Genomic DNA, 18644 nt, shown 5'->3' on the forward strand with positions numbered 1-18644 from the left:
GAGTGTACAAAAAGCTATCAAAACTTCGGGTCCTCGTGTTAAAAAAGCCAATGAGGCACATATCACATCTCATAGAGGAGGCAGGGCGATTAGCCTCTAGGAAGGATGCCGGACTGGCTACCGAGGATGAGCACAAGCGATGGCTTGAACCTAAATCTCACCTAGCCAACGAACAACTAGAGGAAATCAAGAAGGCGAGATTGCGCACTAGGGAAACTTTCCTTCAACCAGAGCCTTCTAACCAAGCACACTTTTTTAGGGCTTTGAAAGTGAGAAAGAGTCGAGGCCTCATGCAAGTGCTTGATGATGAGAAAGGGAATACAATTCAAAACCAAGATAAAATGGCTGGACTTATGCTCAATTATCTCAACCATATTATCGGCCAGCCAGATAGCCAATCTCAGGAAGTGAAAGAAGCCCGAACGTCTTTATTTGGGAGTGTTGAAAAGAAGGTTCCCCAGGAGGAAGCCAACCGCATGGAAATGGCCTTCTCTGAGGAAGAATGCTCAGTGGCACTAAAAGCTCTTGGCAATGAAAAGTCCCCTGGTTGGGATGGAATGATGGTTGAATTATTCAGGGAATTTTGGGATGATCTCAAGGGTCCAGGCACACGGATGGCCAATCAAGCTGTTTTCAAAGAGTCATTGGATGCAAGTGTTCAGAGAGGGCTTATCAAGCCCATCCCCAAATAGATCTGCTGCTCTCAACTTAAACATTGGCGTCCCGTTATGATGATGTCAGTAGCATACAAAATTATTGCCAAGGCGATAGCTCTCAAACCTCCCCCCCTCTCCTGAGTCGGATCATTTCTCCCCATCAACGTGGGTTCATTAAAGGGAGATCTATATATGACAATATCTTGGTAGCAATGGTAGGAATAGAGTATGCATCCTTCTCCAAGCAAGAGTGCATCTTGCTGCAACTGGACCTCGACAAAGCCTACGATAGAATAGAATGGTCCTATATAGAAGAAGTCATGGGAGCTCTGGGCTTTGGGCCTAGCCTTTGTCGCCTCTCATACGCACACTAGGTGTTGGCAGCCAATCAAAGCTCCTGTTTAATGACAAAATTGTGGGCTCCTTTGAGGTTAAAAGATCTATCAAGCAAGGATGCCCCCTTGCTTTTTGCCATCGGGTCACATCCTCTCATTATGATGCTCAAAGCCAGTGCTGCACGGGGAGAGGTTCAAGGTCTGGCATTACCGGGCAACGACCAGCTATTGGCCAAAATGTTCGTAGATGATTCGCTCCTATTCTTGAAGGCGTGCCCTCAAGTTGTCAGAAGAGCTCTGGAGATTGTGCAAACATTTGCCGTGGCCTTGGGATTAGGACAAGTGTTTTTAATCATTATCATTTAAAGTCCATAATGAATTAGGAGGTGTAATCGAATGAATTAGGAGGTGTAATCGTCGTCTTGAGTTTTGATCTCTTCATGAAGCATAAATAAGAAATAATCTCCTTCATGTCACCAAATTTGAAGGACCCTAAGTCCAAAGTCTAGTCTCTAATCTCAAAGGTAATTAGGATAGGTGTCAGACATTGCAAGTAGAAACGTCACCTTTGCACTCTGACTTTTTGTGTTTAAACAATAAGAATGTAGACATAGAAAAAGGAAGGAAGAGATTCACGAAGATGGTAGATGACATTGACATCATATCATGGCTTGATTTTTTTGGATTATTTATATATATATTTTTGTGACTCTCTTTCAAACAATAGATTGGTATACCTATGGGCATCAATTGTGATGGTTTTTTTTCTAGTTTTTGTGGACTACATTAGATTTTGGGTGCATCTCTAGACCATTGGATAAAGCTTGTGTATTAATGCCACACGACAAGCTAATAATGACAAACTTTCTTTTTTATTATTTTTTGTAGGTCATTATCTTTTTTAATGACATCATTAATATGTTCTTTTGTTTTAGTTTTTAATGTGTTTTTTATTTTATTTCTTCTATTTTATTTTTAAATAATAATGTGTAATATGCATCCTTTACTTTATTAATTAAGTGGAGCTTTTTGATATATGAACCATTTGAGATTATGATTGGGTTCACGAGAGCCGATGAAAGACATTCAAAAAGGAATGTGCCTTCACCATGGAGGCTATCCATTGGCACAAAAAGAAATTATACTTCTCTAGACTCACAAAAAAATTAGCAAGTCTTCTCCCCCTCGAAAGAGCAGCTCTATAGTTCGCTTTTCAGCACAAAACATGGATCATTGTGATTAAATTGAATTCTACAGCTACGTACTCAACAACATTACAGCTCATTGGATGTCAAAATTGTACATAATAAATTTTAATGAAGCTACCTCCATCCCTTGTGAATGAAGAGAGAGGTGGAAGAAGAGTATAAGGTTTTTGTCGCCAACACTTGTGAATTTAGCTTGTGTATGTATAATGAATAATATAATGTATATTTTTTTATTTTTTATTTCTTTATTTTGTTTTCAAATGATAATATGCAATGTGCATCTTGCACCTCAGTATTTAAGTGGTGCCTTTTCTAATATATAAACCGTTTGTGATTATATATGTATAATGGATAGTATAATTATATATTAAAACACAATAAAAATTTCATGTGATTGTAGAGAATCATTTAAACTTACTTTCCATAAATCTCATTCCTCCCTTAGCTTAGCGGGCCTTGTGCCTCTTCACCTTGTTTCAATTTTTTACGACACCTTCAAGTGTTTTTCCATCCATCATTTTTAATCTTTTGGAATATATTATAATCTAAATGGTTCATTGTTACATTTCTTTTCAATAATCTAACACTTTCTTGTGACAACAAACGTTTATCTAACATTAGTGATGGTGTGAGCAAATTCAGGAGGACGACGTGAGCAAGTGTTTGTTGGCAACGAGTGTATGATTTGTGAGTGGGGGTCCAACCCCCCGTAGTGTGCTTTAGGCTTTCTTTGCAAAGCTAATGGGTTTCTCTTTGAAGTTCTTTACAGTTGATATTTCTTGCTTTTTAGAAGAGGTGGCGGTGCTCTGAGACCGAGCTTGTACCCTTTGATGTCTGCTCATGACACTCGCTGCTCCGCTTAGTACCTAGGCTTTGCATGGCATTTTGAGCGCGCCTGAGATAATTTGTCTTTGGCGCTCTGTTGGTGTTTATTCACGCTAGTCTTGTCATCTTCCAAAGCCAACAATAGCTACCCACTCGCCTTCCCTTTAGCTCTATGAGCACTCGCTATCTTCGGTGCTCCTTCTAGTATATAGTATATTCCATGCTAACTATGCGAAAGGACAGGACGCCAGGAAAGTGGGCACAATAGGAGTGTCTTAGGAGGTGGAGGAGTTTGTTCCCCTATCTCAGTAATAGAGGAGTTGATTATCCAGTCATGAAAGGTGAAGGGGTGCAAGACCCAGAAGAAGAGCTCCCTCTTCTGGGAGGAAGTTAGAAAAGGAAAGGAAGTTAACTATTGGGATGTCCAAGAACATCACCTCGATTGCACAAGTAAAAGAAAACAACCACTGGGGAAGAATCTTGTATTTTATAGAGAGGGTGGTGATGGATACACTGGTGTAATGACGGCTGTGGACAGGGACCTAGAACCCATGGTAGTGCTCAATCATCCCTCTAGGAGAGATTTGGGTGTAAAGATCAAGTGGGGGGACCAACATATCATCATTGTCAACATATATGGCCCTTGCGTGGTGAAGGAAAGAGCAAAGCTCTGGGATCACCTGAAAGGCATGCACGTGGAAGGGGAATGGATTCTAATGGGAAACTTTAATATAGTGGAGAAGAGAAAGAATAGAACAGGTTCCTCGAGCATGCTTGTGGGATTATAGAGATCCAAATCGCAATGATTGTGTGAGAAGTAGGCTTTAACATACTTGTGTGAGGTGGGTCCATGGAATAACATGCTAGGATTTACGTAGACCAGCCTGCAATATGCTGGCACATCATCTCAATTGGATAGATGCTATTGTTTCCATCAAACCGACTAGCTGTCGCCTTTGCTTGATATGAAGGTGGTAACTTCACAATGCCTGTCAGATCACCTACCATTTAAGCATGATGTTCCAAAAAAATAGAGAAGAAGGTTATTGACTTCAAGGAATGAAGAAGTTACCAACAACAAGGGCACATCTCTTTAAAGACCCACTCTTCAGAAGCCTGGTTATAAAAGCTATAAGAAAGATTTGTAAAGATGTGAATCTGGCAAGCCCTAAGGCCTGGGATATCTTCGCTAAGAATATCCAAAAATCATTCAAGACAGCAGGCCCTAGAAGGAAGAAACATCACGAGGAGCAATTTAAAGCAACTCGAAGATGAAGTAGAGCTGTTAAACACCAAAAAACAAGAAGGGTTGGCTTCCAAAGCCGAGCACAAATGGTAGCTTGAAGCAAAATGAAAACTGATTGAATAACAACTCGAGGAGGTGAAGAAGATGAGGATTCTATCCAGAGAAACTTTCCTCCAGTCGGAGGAGGCTAATCAGTCTCACTTCTTCAGGGCCCTCAAAGTCAAGAGAAATCGGGGCATCATCCAGACGTTCTCCGCAGATGGGGAAGGAAAGGAGATTAAGGACCCGGATGAAATGGCTTACATGATGCTTAACCACTTGCAACAAATTATTGGCTAGCCTAAGGCTCGTGCCTCGAAAGTGGATGGAGCCAGAGACGCTCTTCTGGGAAGTGTCAAAAAAATCGTATCACACTCAGACACCAACATTTTGGAGAAGGCATTCTCCAAGGAGGAATGCTCTCACGCATTGCAAACTTTGAGTAAAGAGAAGTCTCCTGGATGGAACGGCATGACTACGGAGTTCTTCAAAGAATTATGGAAGGAGCTTAAGTTTTCGATCACGTGAATGGATAACCAAGCCCTAGTCAATGGAGCTCTCGACTTGAGCGTCAAAAGAGGCCTTATCAAACCGATCCCTAAACAAGTTTGTTGCTCCCAGTTGAAGTATTGGCGCCCTATAACTATGATGTCACTGGAATACAAAATAATCACCAAAAATGTTGCTTTCAGGCTCTCGCCTCTTCTTTAAGGTCATCACCCCCCACCAACATGGATTTATAAAAGGAAGATCTATCTACAACATTGGTAGCAATGGTCGGTATAGAGTATGCATCATTCACTAAGCAAAAGTGTGTATTACTTCAATTGGATTTAGATAAAGCGTATGATAGGATCACATGGTCTTTCATCAAAGAGGTCATGAAATCACTCGGTTTTGGAATGAGGATGTGTCGATTGGTTAGCACATTGGGCGTTGGTAGCCAATGTGAGCTCTTATTCAATGAGTGGATTGTGGGGGTTTTTGAGATAAAAAGATCAATCGAGAACGACTACCCACTTGCTCCCCTTTTGTTTGCCATTGGATCTCATCCCCTAGTGACAATGCTTGAAGATAGTGCTTCAAGAGGAGAGATTCAAGGGTTATCCCTCTCGAATAACGACCAACTATTGGCGAAACTGTTTGCGGATGATTCACTACTCTTCCTCAAAGATTGTCGTCAAGTGATTAGGAAGGCTCTAGAGATTGTGCAAACGTATGCCATTCCATCAAGGTTGAAGAGCAATATTGAAAAATCTAGATTGATATCCCTCTCAGAAGATGACTCGTTCAATCCGGCAATGTGGTATGGGGAGATTGTGTCCAGAGGGAGGGGAGGCCCTCTAGGGGTGGATATAACCCACAATCAAAGATTCTAATGGGTGTTGGATAAGATTAGGAGCAAGTTGCATAGGTGGGAGTTTGTGCTTGTCCCTTTTGCAAGCAGATTAAAAGTGATCAATTTGTTTATGTTCCCATATTTAGCATTTACTAGCCCACTGCTTAATATAGCCAAATGCAGGTGAAAGCAGTTCTTAAAGCCGATGCAAAGATTCCTATGGAAAAATAACAATAAAGACTTGTTGCCTTGGTAGTGGACAAGCTGGGAGACCATAGCGAGGCCGGTGGGGCAAGGCGGTCTCGGAATCCTAAACCTTAGTACTCACGTGGAGGCCCAATGCGCCAAGTTTGTGGTTGCAATCATGAAGCAAGATCAAGCCTGGGATGTTATGACAAAGGCCATGATAAACAATGCCAAACTGTACTCACAATATGGTTAGTGGAAAGGGCTGGATCTACAAGAAAAGTTGCTTGTCCCTTGGTGGTCTAACTTGAAGCTTGGGGGCTTAACTGACGAGCTGGCACAAAAGTGCAAAAGGGCATCATAGACCTTGGAATGGGGAGAGGTAACTAGATGCTTTCACAATTCGATGTCTCATTGGTCCCCTTTGATTTCTAAGGCAAGAAGCGTCCTGTTGAACCCTTCTTGGAGGGAGGTGGCCTGAAAGATGAATAACAAAGGTCTCCTTTGACTAGGTCAGTTTTGGGACTTCAGTACCAGTGAACTGGAAAGGATCGAACCAACTAGCCTCCCAGTTCAATCTTAATGGGACTGAAAGATTGCTGGTAAATAGAGTCTTAGAACGACTCGTCGGTTGCTGCCTACTGACCTACGAGTCTAGGTTTGATTGGAAAGCATGGTGGTGGCCTATATATAGACACTTCAATAAACCACACACCAAGGAGGTGTACAACATCCTCATGGTCTTGCTAGATTGGTTCTCCCCCTTGAACAAGTAATGGGACAAGCAATGGCCGAAGGCAAGATGGGTGGCAATTGTAAAGAACATCTGGTGCCCACAATGGCCACTTAGGATGAAGGTCTTTGTTTGGAAGGTACTTTGGGAGGGCTTGCTGATTGGGGTGAAGGTACTAGCTAGAGGTATTGGTCTAGATAGATGTCTGCAATGTAGAGCTCCAAGCGAGAACCTCCCCCACCTTTTCAAGGATTGTCCGAGGATCTGTGGCCTGGTAGAAAAGATATGCAAGCGGGTTCAAATGACATGGAAGATTGGGTTATGCAAGAATGATCTTTTCGTGGGTGGGAAGCTGATCATGAGCCAATCGCTTCTAGCCAGTACACAAATTGTCAGTTTCTGTTTCTTTAAACACGTCTGGAAGGCCAGGAACTGTCAACTCTTCGAGAACTTCATTGAAATAGCAAGGTTAAAAGAGATCGTTCAAGAAAGCAAGGAAGCGATTATTGCCATTGGAAAACGGATGAACTTTGAAGAGTGGGACAAGGTTGTGATTGCAGCTATATTAGAACTGCATGGGTAAGAATCTAGTGTTTTACCTCTACCACAAAGTGCCCCCCCTATTAGCAGATGTACTAATATTTGTTGGAAGACGTCATGGCTCGACACACGAGTATGACTAGTATTTGTAATTCTTGTGGGTTGCTAATATATTTTACTCACGATTGTGAGTTTCGAAAAAAAAGAAGTCAAATGGTCATGGTGGCTTTCTAAAAAAATAAGAAAGTGATAAATTCATTAGGTTGAGTTTAATTGGAATCAGTGTTTTGGAAAGGATCACCTCAGCTTAGCCTTGAGCCAATTGAAAATCAAGAATAACCGGTTGCAAACCATGGTAAAGGGAAGAAAAATGGCGAAATATGTGAGACAAAAGTTCAAAAATCTTGCAAATTTATGCTAGTATTTTTTATTCATTTCTTTGTGAGGAGGAAGTTCAGCGGACGGCCACTTAATAAAAGAGGCTTTCTCAAATATTGACTTGAATTAATTTATAGACTACAAGAAAAGTCAAGTCATGTGAGGGTGTGAAATAAAAATGAAGGCATGCTAGCCTATGTTACAACGGGGAGGATAAGATTTATGGAGAGTAAGTTTCAATGAGTGCCTATCTTTGCACCACAATTCAAAGATGCCTCAAGCATGTGCTCTTTCTCCCTCTATCGATTGTTTTTTTTTTTAAAATTCGGATGGCGTACCCTTGGCAGCTACTAAATGTGGGAGCCTCGCTGGCAACATGTGTGAAGGGCTAGTTGGGGGCGTACAGTCTGTGTGTGTGTGTGTTGTGTGTGAGAGAGACGTACGAGCTATTGCCTCTCTCTATCTTGATCTGCAGATAATTGCATTTCCATGTGTGTGTGTGTGAGTGTTGCAAAGCAGCTCCTGCATCCCTCCCCCTCCTTTTCCTATTGGCCCTCGGACATTCAAGCCACGCCCTCGCTCGCATGACCCTCGTCTCCTCCCAAGCGCTATGTGCAAAAGATCCCGGAAGGACTCGTCGACCTTTGAATTCATACAGCTTGAAAACCCCCTTGATTTCTTGCAAAGATTCCATGCTCCCTTCCTTTACACTAAGAATGTGGATTTGAGATTCTCAAGAATCTCTTCCTTTACACTAAGGATGTGGATTTGAGATTCTCAAGAATCTCTTGCTTAATGAATTTGTTTAAATCACATGGAATTTTTGTATGGAATTTTTGTTGTCTTTTAATATAAGATTATATTATCCAGTAGGACCTGCCAATTTTTGAAAGCGATTGTTTTAAGCAGAATCTAGGCAGATCCTCTTATGCCTTGGAGGAGAAAAAAGTGAGGTGAGGCCACATGGAGGCAAGAGATGGAGGAGAGAGAGAAAGGGGGGAGAGAGAGAGAGACTTGTCATGTGTAGCCCAATGGCCGAGCGACAAAGAGGGATTTTTTCCTACAGTCATGAGGCGTGCGAGGTGAGACGACTCTCTCTCTCTCTCTCTCTCTCTCTCTCTCTCTCTCTCTCGTCCGCAAGGAGGGGCCCGAGCGCTGGACGTGATGGTCATAAGGAAAGGTGAGATTTTCTAGGCGCAGCTGCAACCAAGAGCGGGGGATGAGGTGATGCTGGGAGGGCGCCATGCTATACAACAAGGTGGAAATAACAAGGTCGTCCAATGCGTGCTGATGCACAGGAGAACAACCCACATGGGGAGGACTTTATGGGGTGGAGGAGTGCACAATTTGGGGGTGGGTGGGTGCGAAGAGCAAGGTGGATGATGGCAAGCCAGGGCACGGTGTGCCTCTCTCTCTCTCTCTCTCTCTCTCTCTCTCAAATGATGCAAGCCAAAAGGAACTCATCAATATATGTGTGTGTGTGTGTGTGTGTGTGTGTATCTATAGAATTTACTAAAATTATGCAAGGTGAAGCTTCCCTTTAACATTCTAAAACAATGGCCACAATGTATGAAGATATTTATGTGGAAAGTACTTTGGGGGGCCTTGCCTACAAGAGTCAAGATTCAAGTGCGTGGTATCAGACCCGATAGATGTTTAGGGTGCAAATAGGCTAGCAAAGACCTTGGCCACCTTTTTTCATGGAATGCTCGTCTATTAGAGGCCTCGCATGAAAGCTCTGCAGGATTCAAAGGACGTGGAAAATATGTTTTTTCAAGAGCAATTTATGCCTTGGTGGCAAAGAGTTTAGAAGTTTAGCATTGTTAATTTATATTCAAATTGTCAGATATTATTTCTTCAATAATATATGGATAGCCATGAATTGTCGTGTTTTTTATAGCGACCTCTTTGGGACTAGCTTCTTAGAGATTGTACAAGAAAGCAAGGAGATTATATTTGTGGTAGGAAAAGAGAAAAACTCGGATGACTGGATTAGGGTGACTCTCGCCATCCGTTCGAATTAAATTCGAATTAGTTTGATTTTATGGAGCTTCTTGTCCTTGCTAAACTCTTGCCCAGCATTTTTGCACGACTTATGCAATTCAAAATAGTATATAAATGCACTCCTTGTTCCTAATGCTCCTTTATTTCAAGATTTTATGTACTTAAATTCAAGTTTTCTAGATAGAGGAATTTATCCTAAGGAACTTTGTGAATTTGATTCTACCATGAATAGTGTTCTTGTGCTTTTTTAGACCTAAAGATATTTCAAACTCCCCTTGGGTATGGAAGTAGATATCTATGATAAACACCTTGAACACGCATATGCCCATCTAAATATTATTTGTTTTCCTCATACTTCTTTGAGCATCTTTGTTTTTGCTAAATTATGGCGTTATTTATTTTGGTCTTTTTTGTGCTCACAAATCTACATTTGTTGTTCAATCGTGCCGTCTTATTTCTTTACTTATGCTGAGAAAAGATCATCTGTCAAAAGAATCACAAAAAATATTCGTTCAGTTTTGCAACGTAGTATGTAGATTTTCAATGTTTCTCCTTTTGGAATGTTCGAGAAGATTAGTAATAAATTCAATAAAAGTGGGAAGTTTAAAATCCCACTTATCATTTAGCTTAGCAACACACTAATTTGTTGCTTAGTTTTCTCCACAGTGTGATAGAATCTCAGTTCATTGGTTTTATATCACCACCTACTCTAGAATCTCAGTTCATTGGTTTTATATCACCACCTACTCTTGGGCATTGATGACGCTAGTCAGGATGTCATAGTTGTTGTTGAGGCTATACATGCTTAGCCTTAACTAATAATTCATGTTTGGACAAGTTTTGAACTCTATACTAGTTATATTTTGCCTCTTCTTAGTAGCACAAGAAGTTTTGGACAAATTCTCACAATAATTCCCACATTGTGGCTTACCTCAACATCATGAGCTTTTGTGAGGGAGGCACTGCATACCTAGCTAGGTACGATTGGCAGCATGGGACCGCCGGCCCGGTGGGGGGTTGGTGGTCCCCTACTCCCAATCGTACCTAGCTAGGTATGCGGTGCCTCTCGAGCAGAAGCTCATGATGTTATGCATTGTATGAAAAACACTAAAAAAGACTCTGCTTTCCTAGACGAGAAAATTTCTAAATCTTCTTGTGTAGGTACATGGTAGTTTCTAATTATCCTTTGGATAATGCAATTATTCCTGTTTGAACAAGTAGATATTGTCAAGTTTTCAACTCTATACTAATTTGGTTATATTTTGCCTCTTCTTAGTTTCTCATTGTAGTATTTAGATTACATTAGGATTAATATTTTGTCGACTCTTAGTCCGTTTTTTGTAGTGTCAAAATTCTAGGATCAAGTCTAGTGATGTCTTTAAAAAAAAAAAAAAAAAGCAAAACTCACAATTGTGAGTGAATTATATTGAGCAGGCCCAAAAATTACAAGGTCTTGTCATGCTCATGTTCAACCATGACGTCATCCAGGGATCATAATTACATCGACTATCAGGGCAACCACCCCTACCAACCCACGCCCTCATCCTAGATACACAAGGTCCATGCTCTTGCCATTCTGAGATCTTTTATTTATCGATGGCCAAGATTTGCCCCCATCCTAGGCATTCCATCTACTGACTAGTCTAGTGATGTCTTATCCTTGTTTGAGTAATTGTTTCAAAGTTTTAGTCAGATTTTTTCTTATGCCTTTCTAAAAGCATTTTCAATTGAACAATGGTTTGCTTTTATGTATTTTGTTTTTCATTATTAGTTTTCTTCTGTCCCTTGCTTTCATGTTATGGTGATTGTTTAAGCCTCATAAGAACATACCTTCTTGATGTTACGAAGACCGCATATCATTATTAAAGTTCTAATCTGCACTGTAGGTCTCTCGGGATTCCTACAATGCTAACAATCTTCTTCTTCATCTCTTCCCTTGTCGTAATGTTGATTTATCACTGTAATGTTCATGTGAAGCTTATTCACGAGATTTGTGTAGGCGGCAAGCAGAAAGGCATTTGATGGAAAAATAAATCAAGAGAATGGGGCAAAGCACCTTGTCTATGGAGAGGTGAACATGTCTTCTCCTTACTTATGTGAGCTAAAACAAGTAGCAATAATTTTTTCTTATCAATATTTGAAATGGTCCAATGTCTTCACAAGAACTTTTGGACAAATTCTGACAATAATTCCCACATTGTGACTTTACCTCAACATCATGAGCTTCTGTGAGGGAGGCACCACATACCTAGCTAGGTACGACTGGGGGCACGGGACCGCCGGCCCGGTGCGGGGGCCGGTGGTCCCCTGCCCCCAATCATACCTAGCTAGGTATGCGGTGCCTCTCGAGCAGAAGCTCATGATGTTATGCATTGTATGAAAAACACTGAAAAAGACTATGTTTTCCTACATGAGAAAATTTCTAAATCTTCTTGTGCTTGTGTGGGGGCCGGTGGTCCCCTGCCCCCAATCGTACCTAGCTAGGTATGCGATGCCTCTGGAGCAGAAGCTCATGATGTTATGCATTGTATGAAAAACACTGAAAAAGACTGTTTTCCTGCATGAGAAAATTTCTAAATCTTCTTGTGCTTGTGTGGGGTACTCTAAAGGTCCTGTTTTCATTATATCATTGGACTCATTTTAATATAATCATCATCACGAAGATCATATGTGACCATTAAATCAAGCGAAACGAGTTCAAAATAGCATAGTTTAAATTGTGAGTTTTACAATGTTTTTTTTATAAAAAAAAGGAGCTATATGTCTAGGCATTCTTCATCTTTAATAATAAAGATGAGTGCCATATTATGATTATTTTTAAATAAAATGTATGTGGTTGTATTATGGCAAAACCACATTTAATGCTCCTTTATAAACTATAGCAGATTAGCTTTATAGCTTTGGAGAGTCTTTTGTCCAAGTACGTGCCTTCAGCAAATTTTGAAAGAAAAAATAGAGGGCTAAGTGATGGCATCACCTTCTATGATCTTGGTTGTGGAGCCGGTCGAGTTGTCTTCTCGGCCTCTCTGCTACATTCCAACATAACAAAAGCATGTGGAGTCGAGATTTTGCCAAGTATGTGTGGCCTTGTTCCTTATCTTGCTTATCTACATGTAAATAAGTAGATTTTCATTTCTCCCTTTCTATAAGATCATAAAAGAGTGGAGAGTTGTATTAAATGTTGGGGGAAAACTGACATGAAGTTTCCCTTGTCCATGTGTAACATGTGGTTGGATAATTTTTTTTGGTTGTTAACATCATCATAAAGTTGTTAAACCCATTGACGCCAAAGATTTTCGATAATAAAACTTGCCACCTTTTGTGTGCTTGATTGCAATGCTTGTCTGTTGATGTAGCCTTTTCAAATTCACGCCCTTTATTCACCTACTACTATTTGCTCCACTTTTGTTTTTCATTAGATAGAATCTCCCTAAGATCCTTTAACATCTTCAATTAGCATGTCCATGCACGTCGCCACTTAAAACCAATATTAATGAGTAGCACTTGAACTCATCACCTACATAGTATGAAACTCAACGTAAACCACTAGGCCATATGCCTACGTTGGTCCTTGAGCTCCCTTTGAGCCATAAAAAAAAAGGATACATCCCCCCCCCCCCCCCTCCTTTCCCTTTTTTTCCCCCACCCTTCCCTTTTCCTTTCTTCCCCCTCCCCAAACTAATTAATGCATTTGTGAAAAAGTAGTTTTTGCTGCCTACTTGCTTACTCTCGATTGGAACCCTTTTATGCCCACAATATCACTTGCTTAATACAGTGTGCACCATAATGATTACATATTAAGCACTTTCGTAAGAGAGAGAGAGAGAGAGAGAGAGAGAGAGAGAGAGAGAGCATTCAATGCAAAAAGGTAAGTTGTCTTAGCAAATAGGCATACATATATACCATCTCCTCACCTCAGGCCCCAGGGGTATGCCTTGCATGTGGCAGGTTGAGACAAGCTCACTGGTAGTGAAAGCCTGCTATTCAGTGGTACACCCTGGCTTGTTAGGTTATGGTCACGCGAGGCTTAGTTATCGAAAACTGCTGACAAGCGCTCAGAGCAAGAACCGGGAGCAACATGTAGAGAGAGGCAGAACCGGACGCATAAGGAGAGAGAAGCAGGGCAGTGAGACAGGCAGTGGAACCGCTTAGTTTTGTAACTATGCTTGAAAAGGCATAGTTGCAAAACTATGCCGGTGAAAAGCTGCAACTTGTCAGACAGTTTGGGCGCAACTAAGCCTCGCGTGACCATAGCCTTAGCTACTGTTGTTTGCTTGTGGGCACGAGTGGAAGGGACAATGATGTTTGTCTTGCTTCGCTTCTTGGCGTTTAATACTCATGTGGCTGCTACTTGGGGTTGTTGTAAGTTTCTCTATATCTAGTTGTCTATTTTCAATGTAGTCACTAGTGGGCTATTGGCTTCGCTGTGTTTTGTCCTCCTTGTTCTCGATCGATGCCCTGGCTTCGTTCGAGCAAGGTTGTGTTTGTAATTCTTTTTAGGTTTTCATCTAATCTTTCTTTTTTTGTAAAACTCACAATATTAGCAAAACCGAAAAATACATCGATAAGCCATGCTACAAATTGAGCCATGACATCATAAATTGGCTTAAGTGGGAGCCACCCATCAAAGACAAACCAGTCCCTGCATGAGTGCCACAAGAAGTATATCCTCTGCCACCGACGGATATACCCTTCCCAAGCATGAACGACCCCACACCGAAGTAGATAGATGTTGCGGGAGCCACCCTCCAAAAAAGAAGATATCATATAGAGGCAAAACGAGGGGAGCCTTGTACTCCATCACCTTGAGTCACCACACACAAAAGGAAATCTTGCCACCAACAAAGAAGCATCCCACTGAACTTCACGTTTTTATGGAGAGGCTTGCACCGTCCAAGAGCCTTGGGAAGCCGAACCACCACCGAGGACAAGCAGGCCAAATGAACAGGGGGGCCAAGCCCCAACCCTTGCGAAGATCCGATGCCACCAGAGTGAAGGGCCTACCATGCACCAATGCGGAGAGAAGACCAGCCGGGCATGGTGCATAGGGTTTAACACCGGATGAGGGAGGGGTTGCTGCCATACCTCGAAGAAAAAAAGAAACTTATACAATGAGATTGCGCATGGCAGGAGGCAAAGAATGACTAGGCTCCCCAACTTGGGGAGATCCCCCAGTCATCTGTCCCATAGAACCTCCCTATGCACGAAATGATGCCACCATGCCTGGCGTCCCCTAACGCATTCCATTGCATCTATCGCCTACAACGATTGTTCGCGAACCCTTTCTTAACTTGCATTAAAATATAGAGCTATAAAAAAATAAATATAGAGCTATGAAGGATTCAAGAATGAAGACATGATAATTAGTGATATATTGCAAACAACCTTGAGGGGTCCACCTCAAAACATGCAAGTGTCTCACTTGAGTTCATTGGAGGGTTTTTTAATATTTCAAAGAGTTAGAGAATTACATGCACAAGAGGCAGGCCTTAAATTTGGAGGCCATTTTGGGCGTCATTGGCATTTTGGGCATCAAATGAAGGCTAGAATGGTCCACAAAGGCTTCACCGTGAAGCTTTCTTACTAGGGGCAAGGTGTCATTAGACTCCCAAGTATAAGGAGTAGGGTGTCATATATATATATATATATATATATAAAATGTGTTGTAACTTGTGTATTTTTATTATCTCAAGGTTAGATACTTCAAAATACTATGCAATTTTGAATATGAGCTCTCTCATGTTTCAAATGTTTATTATGAATGCATGCATGTGTAGAGGTGTCACTTGTTAGATTGTAGTGACATAGTATCGTACAATGTTAAGCGTCATTTGAATTGCACAACTCAAAAATCGAATGACGCCCAACTTTTATAAGCTGAGTGTAATTTGAAGCTCGATAAATGTAAACTAGGAGTCATATATATTTAACCAAAATCTAAGGGAGGGAGTGAACTTTAAGGCCTGACAAGAGGGGTTAGAAATGAAAGCTAAAAAAAAAAGACGTTGAAGTTTGTGTGTAAGGGGGTTTTATAAACACCTTTTGAATGCACGTGCTATAGATATTTTTGACAGGTGGACCTCTTTAGAAAACAGCACGGGCAAACAACAAGAAGTAGAACATTAAATCAAAGACAACCTTATGCTCTACATGAGCGAAGAGAAAGAGAGCTTTGGTAATGTATGCGACCTTGCAACTCTAAAACTCTTCAATATACCAAATGTGAAAGTAAAGCTAGTGGGAGAGTTGCCACAAGAGAAAAATATAGCTATATGGAAGTCCCCCTCCCTTCCCCCTTATCTATATATCAATATAGACACAACCAGACATGCATGCATGCACGCACGCACACATTTTTCCCTTTAAAAAAATGTTTTACTCTTTATTGGTGGGCATGTGGGTTCGGAGTGGTAGTCCTCTCGCCATGGTGGCACCCCCCTGTGCAATTCTCTCCTATAGTATGCTTTAGTTTCCTTATGGCATGCACTTGATTCTCTCATTTGATATGTTTCGGTGTGTCTTTGGTTATTGCCTCCTTGTAAAAGGCAGCACATGAAGAAATTTCGTATCAGTTGGATTATTCGAATCTATTAACATAATATGACGGAAGGGGGAGCCCTTTACACCTGTCGCAATCTGCGACCTGAAGGCTAAAGTTCAAAACAAAAACAAGCCCCTTTGCACGCGATAAAGAGGGAGAGAGGGGTAGAGAGAGAGGCCGCCGTACTAGTAAAAGGGTATGTAACTACATCAGCCTCCATGATCTAAAAAGACATGGCCTCTACCCACAAATTGTAAGCGACCATGTTTTCTTTAGCCTTCTATTTCATTTCTTTCAACAAATACATGTGCGCTTGTAAAACCTTATTCATTTTATTGCTCCTTGTTTGCCACTTCTGTGATTTTCTTCATATACTTGCTTTACTATTTTGTCCTCTGTGATTCAAGTTTGATGTACTCTCTGGCATGCTTTTAGATTACTCTATCTACCTCCTATATGTAGTACTTGACTAGCACTTGCAGGTCCATTGGCTACTATGAACCTTGTTCAGCATGCTTCATGCATCCCTATTGATGTGCTGATCCTTCGATTGGTTAATATCATTGCCAAGGGTTCTATGTGCCAGTATTTGCTTGTTTGGCTATACTACTTCTTCCGAAAACAAATACCTTATGCAAAGTAGTGCACAAGAAGATTTGGAAATTTTCTCATGTAGGAAAATGGAGTCTTTTTCAATGTTTTTCATACAATGCATAACATCATGAGCTTCTGCTCGAGAGGCACCGCATACCTAGCTAGGTACGATTGGGGGCAGGGGACCCGGCGGTCCCCTACCCCCAATCGTACCTAGCTAGGTATACGGTGCCTCCCTCACCGAAGCTCATGATGTTGAGGTAAGTAGCAATGTTGGAATTATTGTGAGAATTTGCTTCTTGTGGTGCTGTCGCTAATGCCTTTCAAGAAGAAGATGTGCAATAAACACTGTAGAAGTTGTTAGGTGATGCCCTAGCTGCCTCTCTACATGGATAGCATCATTTCATTACACAAAAAGGAGCACAAGTGTAGTTTATTTGCATCAGAGCGATGGCCTTGTAGCAACGATTAACCCTCCCTTTCCACCCAAAAAGAAATGGCGCTCTCCTCACCAATAAGGGGCTCCTTGCCTTCCCAATGCTCCTGGAATAGCACTCCATCTCCCTCAGAAACCTCTTTCTTTGATCACAAGAAGATTTAGAAATTTTCTCATGTAAGAAAACAGAGTCTTTTTAAGTGTTTTTCATACAATGCATAACATCATGAGCTTCTGCTCTAGAGGCACCACATACCTAGCTAGATACGATTGGGGGCAGGGGACCACCGACCCCCCAACCGGGGCGGCGGTCCCCTGCCCCCAATCGTACCTAGCTAGGTATGAGATGCCTCCCTCACAGAAGCTCATGATGTTGAAGTAAATCACATTGTGGGAATTATTGTGAGAATTTGTCCAAAACTTCTTGTGGATGTACTTTTAGCATGGTGCATTGAGTTCTTTGCCAACAAGACATCCAACGTTAACAATGTTGTAGAGAAGCAACTTTATAGCTTCCTAAAAGTTGACAAAAGCAGTTCAAAAAGAGCAAGAATTGATGTAAAAAATGGAGCCAAATTTCTCAAAAGGATCCTGGGCAAATCTACATCTCAACAACCCTCATATGGTGATATTAATGTAAGTTACCTCTTTAGTAATGCATTAACACTTCCAATTCATGAAGATCCTAAACATCACCTTCAACCTCCAACAGTGTGCCTCAGGCACCCTACTCTCCTTGAAAGGGGAACAACTTTAGCTAGTGCAAGTTTGAGCATGGTGCTCAAAGCCTCGAGTCAAGATGAAGCAAAAACCTTGGATGAAGCAGCTCGCCCCCACAAAGAAAAGGACAGCCGAGTGGGTACTCCAAGAAGCTCACTTCCTCGACCTAGTCTAGCAACCTTTCCATGAAGAATTTATCCTATTTCTCATACACATCACGGCTATCATTGGATGGCACAAAAAAAGATATCTGCACATAGGCACCACTTCTCGCTCTCTTTATGTCTATCTTTCTATCTCTGTCTCTACCCACTTCTTTTTCTTTACCTCTGTGACTTTATGGTTCTTTATTTTTGTCTCTTCATGGAATCGGAGCAGCGTTCATGTTGGCCTGCTCAGTCTCCTCTTTTTGCTTGCTATGTTGTCTTCCTACCTCATCCTTTTGCTTGTTTTGCTTGCTATGCTAGCCTCCTACATGCTCTATCCATTGGCTATCCAAGGAGGAATCTTCCTACTTTGAAGGCTAATTGTCGTTAGGCAGTAACATCACATCATGTCAACCTCCATAGGGATGAATTATACTAGCCATAAGAAAGATCATTTAACTAATATGAATTATGACACATGGTCTATTTGTATGCACGTGCTCTTAGTCCACCTTGAGCTATGGACTTATGTTAATGGCACAATGCCATGGCCTACCCTCGTATATGTCGCTAATGCTGGCCCCGATGACCCTCTAACAAACTAGATTGACATAAGTGGATGGAAGAAAGTAGATGCTGAGACTATGGATGATACATTATTAAGTGTAGGAGATCGAAAAGTAGAGTTAGTTCACCATCTCACTACATCTCAAGCAAT

At 41.4% G+C, this 18644-nt stretch overlaps 1 protein-coding gene across 1 annotated transcript in view; it reads left to right on the forward strand.

Annotated features, from left to right (window-relative positions):
- LOC147429999 (uncharacterized) overlaps window positions 1–18644 on the forward strand; it is a 71195-nt gene that overhangs the window by 14231 nt on the left and 38320 nt on the right. The window contains exons 2-3 of the mRNA XM_086496276.1: window positions 11489–11560; window positions 12375–12564. Of these exons, the coding sequence (XP_086352402.1) occupies window positions 11489–11560; window positions 12375–12564 (262 nt within the window). The remainder of the gene's footprint in view (window positions 1–11488; window positions 11561–12374; window positions 12565–18644) is intronic.

Source organism: Adiantum capillus-veneris, chromosome 22, assembly GCF_014529385.1.
Source record: "Adiantum capillus-veneris isolate H3 chromosome 22, ASM1452938v2, whole genome shotgun sequence".
Lineage (NCBI taxonomy): Eukaryota > Viridiplantae > Streptophyta > Polypodiopsida > Polypodiales > Pteridaceae > Adiantum > Adiantum capillus-veneris.